This window comes from Egretta garzetta, unplaced genomic scaffold (genome assembly GCF_000687185.1).
Source record: "Egretta garzetta isolate BGI_Z169 unplaced genomic scaffold, ASM68718v1 scaffold512, whole genome shotgun sequence".
Lineage (NCBI taxonomy): Eukaryota > Metazoa > Chordata > Aves > Pelecaniformes > Ardeidae > Egretta > Egretta garzetta.
Genome location: NW_009258953.1, coordinates 92,311 through 100,264, shown reverse-complemented (window position 1 = coordinate 100,264; position 7,954 = coordinate 92,311). Strand labels below are relative to the sequence as shown.

Genomic DNA, 7,954 nt, shown 5'->3' with positions numbered 1-7,954 from the left:
GACGGCTAACGCGATAGACCTGGCTCCCCCGGTGAGGAGAGGGGCGGCAGGACCCCCGAGGCAGCCAGGATTTGGAGAGAGAAGGTAGCAACTGCATAATTTTACATAACAAAGCAATTTGGGGAGGTTTCAGCTCATTCTCGTACCATAGTAACACCTTTTTTTGTGTGTGGCTGATGCAGCTGCTGTTGGGCTGCGCTCCAAAACGGATCGGCCTGGGAAACGGGGTGTTGAAAGCCAGAACCCCCACCTTTGGTCGGGTGTAGAAGTGAAACCGTGGGTCTTGTTTTGATTCCTGCAATTGGTCTACGTCTCCATAGAGAGATGCCTGGGCACAGGGTGGCAGCTGACAAAATTTAGCTGGGAGGTGGTTAACAATCCCTAAAAACAGCTTCCCCCCGCCCCGGCAGCCCCCTAGTTCTGTAGAGAAATATTGGCTCCCTAAGGGAAAAAAAGATTTTTAATTTTTTTTTTTTTATTGACGGGGGAAAAATTTATTGTCCGTAGCTAGAATTCCAGACTGGCTTTGGTTACCTTCGCGCCTTGGCTTGCGCTCAGATTTTCCCAGCACCTCCAGGGCGGGAGCGCAACGCCCGGGGTGCCGCTTGTTCTGCGGTCGGAGGGGCCCGCAGCCGCCTGCTGCAGGCTCTGCCAGCCCTGGCCCCGGGGTCCTCAGGAACATTTCAAGGCTTGCTGTGTCACTTTTCCTTTCAAATAACATTTTGTCTTCTGCATCGCTCATTAAAGGCTCGGGCCTCTCAGTTCCCACTTGCACATTTGTAGCTGCTAGCAAAATTCGGTTATTTTTCAGAAATTTCAGAGCAGCCTTTAGTCTTGTGCATCTTCCCACCCTCCCAGAGGAGTTTTCTCCAAACTAAGGGAAAACAGGCATGGCAGAAGCTTCCACAGTGACTCGCCCGGCTCCAGAACAGCCTGCTGGGATTTTCCTCCCGGCACTGAATCCTCTGCAAAGGGAAAAATCCACTTGTCTTGTGTCCCCGTGCCAGTCAAGGCTTCCTCATGCGGAGCAAATCCTCGGAATCAGCGTGTGTCAAGCGTCATGTCCCGAGCTGACAGCGTGTCCCTTGCCTGCTTTACCTTGTTTCTGCTTTACAACCACTCGATAGTCACGGGAAATGGGAAATAGCAGGACATTTTAGAACACGATTTTGTACTTTGTCCCTGCTCAGAGTGATGTGCCTGTCATCCACGCGGGCGTTTTGCGGTGGGCGACCTGTACGTACCGCAGCACACTGAATTAGAAATAATTGCAGACACATTAGAGGAGTCACGGCAAACCTGCCGGGTCCGTCTGTATCCAGCTTTATAACGGCGTTTGGCCGGAGCTGACTCCCGCTCTTCATTTGGGAAGCTCTCCCTCCCCTGGCAAGGGACACGCGTCCCACCAGTACTGCCCTCTAGGAAGGGAGCAAAAGGGGGTCCCTCGGAGCGGGGTCCCCTCTCGGAAGTGGTGCTGCATATCTAGCGCAGAAGTGTTTATTTGGCAATAAAATGGGGTAACCGATATGCATCCACCTCTCCAGAGACCCCCGAATGAGTGAGCTGGCACCAGCCATCGTGAGCTCCTCAGAGAAGAATCCAACGGAGAGGGTTCCGCGGTGGCAAACAGCCCTGCTGAGCCGTGGGGGCTGCAGGCGGCAGGGGTGAGCGCTGGCTGGTGGGTTCTGAGGATGGAGCGCGGCCGTGGTCCAGCTCCGATGGCCCGCAGGGAATCCGCCTGCAGGGGGGCTCTGGGGGGCACAGGGCCGTGCTCCTCCTAAAGGACAAAGGGCTGGGCCGGATTAGGTTGCTGTTGCAAAAAGGAAGGAGCAGACAGACTCAAATGTCTCTTAGCACAAAATATTGGGAAGATTTGGGCTGATTCCAGGCTGCGGAACTGGGTGTTTCGGAAGAAACACAGGGGGTGCTGTGCATGGCTCCTTCCAGTTACATCTGCAAAATCCGGTCCCTGCGGATGCAGCGCTTGGATCGCGAGGTCCCGCAGCTCCTCATCGCGCTGCGGATCCCTTTACAGGATGCTCTCGTGTCAGTCTCCGCTACGGAGAGGCTCGTCCAGTGTCACCGAAGAGGCAATCTTCGGCTCCAACCGCGTCCTGGGTAACCCCACGCAGGCCATCTGATTCCCCTTTTGCAGACAGGCGATCGTATTTGCCACCTTCCAGGAGGGCTGTGAGTGCAAAAGCTCAAGTACTCTTTCAGGGAGATGTAATTAAGTGCCTTGGCAGATGGACAGGCCGTACCAGCACCTCTCTTTCATGTTTTCCCCCGCAAAGAGGAATTATTTCCTCTGTGGGAAAGACACCAGAACTCTGTGGTGCCCGTTTGCCTCAAGGCAACCCACTCCCCTGAAAAGAAATTGCAGTACTTCAGGAAGGCCCTGAAGGTAATTGGTGAAGTTTCCTTTGGCACGACCAAATAAACCGTGCTCCCCCCGCTCCCTTTTCGGCCGAGCATCTTCTCATTACCGATCCGTCCATCTCCTTCTGTACTGATGCTGCTTCTCCACAGAAGTGAGTGGGGACAAAGCCCCGCTGTAGCCGAACGCCGTGCGGCCCCTGCCAGCCTGCACCCCCGCTGCCATGCAGACCAAAGGGAAAACGATGATGCCCCCCCGGCCCGCGATGCGCGGGGTTTGCAGGCTGAAGTTGGCCCTCGGGCGCAACAGTGAGCATTCGGAGCCGTGCGCGCTGAAACTCTCGGCAACGCGGAGGCAAGACCTGGTGGGAGAGCAGATGCGAATGGATACGAGAGGAGGGCTCTGCTGTTTGTGGGAGCTCAGCCTGAGCAGTTCCGCTGGGTGCCAGCGGGGACGTAACGCCGGGCTCCGCTCCGCTCGCTGTTGGCAGGCGCGGAATCTTGTTTCAATTCGAGGTAATTGGGGGAAGCAGGGTCTGCCTTTCCCTCGGAGCTCCTTCCGTTTCATGCGTTCTCTTAACGATGGGCTCTTCCCCGTCTAAACCCATGGACGAGCCCGGCAATAGGAGGAGCGGGCAGTTCTGTGTGCGTTTGAAGGTCGTGCAAGGAAATCCTTCCCTCTCCCCGCCAGCCCTGGTAGCTGGGCAGGAGAAAGCCTTGCAGCAGGTCTGCGGTGGCTCGGCACGAGCTCCTGGAGGAGGGTGTTCCGCAGTAGGTCCCCACCTTGGAAGGTCTTTTTCCCACGTGGTCTGCTGGGTCTCCCGCAGGGAGTAAACGGGTGTAAGGATTTCGGGAAGGGAGTTTATGCATTCATGCGCTCAGCTAGTTTGGCTTCTCCTGTTGGAGAACGCCGAAGGAGGCAGAGCAGGTTACCGGGAGAGGTATGGGGCTTGACCTCCTCCTGGCTCCCGCAGAAGGGGCGGCCCAAAGGGCTCAACTGCCTTAAATCATTGTCCTCGATTTGCAGCCATCCAAACTGAGTCGCAGGCCGATACTGACGCAGTGTCCCTGCTCTCGGCTTCTCGCGTCCTGCCCGGGTCATGCTGAAGGCAGCAGAGACCCTGAGCATGGGAGGGCAGAGCTGCAGCCATTTATTTCAGCGTATTTAAGGGAGAATTAGTAAAAACAATGACTAAACCCCACACCTTTCGCTCTGAGAGTGGGGACTGAAGGAACATGAAACAAAGAAGAAATGCTGTGAGGGGCTGCCGGCCACGAGGCGCCGTTCTCCACTGCAGGCTGCCGGTGTCGGGGACCCACGCCGTTCACTGCGGCGCTTACTTAATTCTTGCCGGCCCTTGGGGTGCCCATCAGCCCCCCAGCCCCGGGCTGCCTGTCTGTGGTCCCGAAAGCCGGAGACGCTGCCAGCAGCTTCCTTGGCCGATGCTAAACGATGGAAGAGCTTTAGTTCAGCATCCACATCATTAAAGGTGGCATTAATTGGACGCCGAGACAGATCGGCAGGCGTCAGGTAGGATGTGTGATGGTTTGCAGGTTCGCACCCGCAGGGATCCTGTTTGGGTCTGGCTTTAATCACTCTGACAAGAGAGACGGCGTGCTGCCCGGGCAGGGGGGGCTCCCACCTGGGGCGGCACCGAATCGTGTCAGCATTCCCCATGCAAAGCTCAAGCTGTGGGCTTACTGGGCTCCCGAAATAAACCCAGTCTGCACCAAACACGCCCAGCGGCTCTATTGCCGTCATGCAGATACAGAAGCAGCGGCTGTCAGGGAAGGTTTCTGATCTAAATGTTAGCAGCTGGTGGTGTTTCAGAGCGACAAACTTTATGATTTTGCCTAAAAGTCTGCTCCCGGTAAATTAAAACGTTTTTGTAAAAACTGGATTATCATCTGCAGTGGCTCTGGCGTATGGAGAGGGGAACTCAAGAGCAAGCCCACGGGGGATGATGCTGGCGGGGTGAGGGACACGCAGGCAAAACTCCTGTGGCGAAGGGCCGCGGGCTTGCTCAGCACCAGCGCGGAGCTGGGAGAGGAGCGGACGGGGCCGCAGACAAGAAGCCGAAAAGCGCGTGTTTGGAGTGTGCCGGGAACTTCTGCATCAGGAAAATGTTTAACGGAATGGCCTCGTGTTCTCAGTATGTCTCTTATGCCCTCTTTACATTCCTCATAAAGAGAAATAACAACGACCTGCGGGGACCTGTGGGGACAATTTTATTCGGCGTTGCAAGCTCAGTGCTCCGGTAATGAAAGCATCTTCTTTACATCTTCGTGGGAGCAGGCGGGGGCAAGCACTTTAATGTGCGTACCTACGGAGCCTGCGGTAACAGAGCCCGGGGAGGCAGACCCCACTACTGTCGCGATTTGGCTCATCGTTAAGTACTGCCCAGTAATGAAGATGAATCACGTCTTTAGCAGCCATTCCTTTAAAACGAGTTTAAATTAAGGTGCAAGAGCGAGCAGCCTTACCTGGATGCTTTTACACACTGTGCAATGCAGGTGACTGCTGAGTGATCGGATTTGTCTCTGTCAGGCAGGAAAGGGTCCCCGCAGGCAAGGTCTGGGGAGATGCCCTGGACCCACGAGGTCCCGTGACTCGTCCCCAGCAGCGGCTTGGCCTCCCTGAGCAGGGGCAGCGCAGTCCCTTCCTCTGTCCGAAGGACCAGGCTGCCCAGTGTTACCGGTCATCGGGGCCTTCACTGAGCGGGAAAGGCGAGGAGCAAGCGAAACCCCGTCCAAAAATGAGCTGCAGCAGTGGCCAGGGAGGGTGCTCATGGGCTGACGAATTGATGTTTCCAAGGGGAATGAAATCCCCGAGAGCATGCCGATCCAGACCCGGCTGCCCTCCCAGCAGAGCGGTGAGCCACGGGTTTGTGTGTAAAAAATGCCCACGTCAGCTCCCAGGTGGATCACAACATCAGGAATTGGGTCAGGATCCGCTGACAACACGAGTCATGCGACTGGTGCCTGGGGGAAGCATTGGAAAGTTTAACTGAAAAGTTCAGACCTTCCCTTATTTCACCTGTCAGACTCCCATCAGATGCATGGGCTTTATGCTTTTAATGTGGGTGCTTTGGTTCCCTGGCGTTTAGGTCTGCCAGGCTACCGGCCAAGCGAGGCTCTGAGGGGTTATAGCACAGCTCGGGTTTCTCTGGCCCTCGCCAACACGTAGCCTACGTCAGATCCATGCAGAAAATGAGTCTTCGCCTCAATGGAAATTTCAGTGTTTTGACAGGGCACGTGTGTGTGCATGTGTCTATATATGTACACACACACACATCTATACACGCGGTGGCATTTCACCACCGAGCCATCAGCAGCAATTTCTGGCAGCCTGCGTCTCCAGAGGACACGTGCAGGGGACTGGTTGCCGTTTCTCCTTCGGCAGCAAGAGCCCTGCTTCTGATCTCGTGTGTGCCACTGCCCTGCCCCTTTAGGGCTGTAAGCGATGTGTTTGTGACTTACCACCCTCCAATAAAATCCCGACTGGAAGGGAGACAAAGAAAGATGCCACAAATTAGCAAAGATGCTTCACCCCACGCAGCTCTTGTGCTGGGACCAGGGAGGAGGAGAGAGGAGACAGGGAAGATCAGGGCACATCCACTCGCTCCGTATTTTGCTCCTCTGCCGGATCTGCACATGTCAGACTCTCCCATCGTCTCCGAGCGGGGCTGCAGTACACCTCGGGCTAGGCTGGGAAGAGAGGCACTGTTGGCTCTGTCACACGGCGCGTGTCATCCGGCAGGCTGTGCACAGCGCCGGGAAAGCAGGGACCGCTCAGCCGCTGAGCAGGGCTGCTCCGGTGACACCGCTCAGAGGCACTTCGAGGATGGAAAGAGAAGGAGAAGGCTGCCCGTGCTGCTTTTGGTTCTGACAGGCTCCGAAAACTCTTGGGAAGCAGGGACCTGGCAGATGAGGGACTACGTGGAAAAGCAGTAAAGCGGATTTCCAGGGAGAAGCTGTGGGAGAGCAGCAGAACAGTACCCAAAAGGAAATATTCCCTAGGATTTCTTCCTAGGTGCAGAGGGAAAGCATTTGGGCACCTCTGATATTTCAGCAGCTGCATCAGCTTCTGTACATAGGACGTATGGGATGGAAAGCGGACCGCAGCTGGAGAGCCCTGGGGGCAAAGCTCACGGGTGACCAGCGCAGGTGAAGGACCCGTTTACCAACGCTTTTACCTGGTTTGCAAGCATGGGGGGGCAGATTTCTGCAATGCAAGTGTGTGTGGTTCCTCCTGCGAGCAGGGACCTCAGCGCCTGAGCTGCCGGGAAGGAGGGCAGAGCGGGACGCGCGGCCTGCCCGGGACACGGGCAGCGCCGGGGCTTTGCTTCCCGAGCCATGGGCAGGCACACGTGGTTCCCTTTGCAATACATCTCCCAGCCCTTCTGGAGAGTGGAGAATCACAGCACGACCAGCTTCTTCTCCGCACTGTACGGCTTCCCTAACCGATCCTTCTTCCACAGCGATTTGGACCTGGAGGACCTGGGGGACTTTGGCAGCGGGACCAGGTACGAGGGCGAGTCCCAGAGCCGGACGGTGAAGGCGCTGCTGATCGTAGCCTACTCCGTGATCATCTGCATCTCGCTCTTTGGCAACGTCCTGGTGTGCCACGTGGTGATCAAGAACAAAAGGATGCACTCCGCCACCAGCCTCTTCATCGCCAACCTGGCCGTTGCCGACGTGATGATCACCGTTTTGAACACCCCCTTCACGCTGGTGAGCACCCGGCGTGTCGGTGTTTGGCGGGCGCCCGGGTCAGAGCGGTGTGTATGTGTGCTGCGTGGGCCGGTAACAGCGGGATACACAGGGCTTCTTTTTGGGTCCCCCCCCTCCTTTTGCCTCCCAGACGGGCTGCGGTCGTGCACTGTCCATGGCGTTCCTCTGCCTTCCAAAAGCCATTCCCGAATCATCAGTTTGAATTCACCTTTTCTCAAATCGAGCCTGCTTCTTTGGCGGGCTCTCTCCGCCTTGCCCGGGTGGGATTTGCATCCCTAATCTGCTCGGGGAAAGGACGGTGCCCTCCTGTGTGCCTGCAGAGCCGCCGCCGCGCGTTAGGCGCAGGTAGTTAAATAACTGCAGTCTCGCTGGGGAAACGGCTCCACGTCAACTCCAGGGACACAGCAAACCGCTGCAGTTCCAGGGACGGAGGCGCTGGAGTCGTCTCTGTGGGGAAATTATTGACTTAATTGAAAACAGATTAGCCAGTCTCGACTGATTTTCTGTGTGGGTAGATGGTTTGTAGTAAATGTGCTTTATTTCAAATGAGGTTAATCTGCTCCCAGAGTGAGTTACATTAATTTGGAATAAATACTGCGTGGTCAGGAGTAACAAGGGAGTGGGAAAACAGCCACCACGTGGAATAACCCCCTCCACGGAATAACCCCCTCCGCGGAAAGGCCGCAGCGAGCACCGCCTCCCTGGGGGCCGTAAGGTGCCCCCCTGCCCGCGCCGCTGCGCGCTTGGGGCAGCTTTGCCCCCTCCCTCCCTCCCCTGCCTGGCCCAGAGGCGAGGACGCCGTGCTCGGGAGGCGACGGCCCCCGGGCCCGGCCCCGGCGGGGGG

General features: G+C 56.7%; 1 protein-coding gene across 4 annotated transcripts in view; it reads left to right on the top strand.

Annotated features, from left to right (window-relative positions):
- The window catches only part of LOC104122396 (probable G-protein coupled receptor 83), a 25,589-nt gene that overhangs the window by 11,905 nt on the left and 5,730 nt on the right, over positions 1–7,954 (top strand). For 2 of the 4 annotated variants that reach the window (XM_009634515.2, XM_035890140.1), the window contains exon 1: positions 6,563–7,110. The exons of 1 other annotated variant lie outside the window; for it this stretch is intronic. In XM_009634515.2, coding sequence (XP_009632810.1) covers positions 6,733–7,110 — 378 coding nt within the window. In that variant the 5' untranslated portion in view covers positions 6,563–6,732. One more of the 4 variants, XM_035890141.1, reaches the window with a different exon arrangement.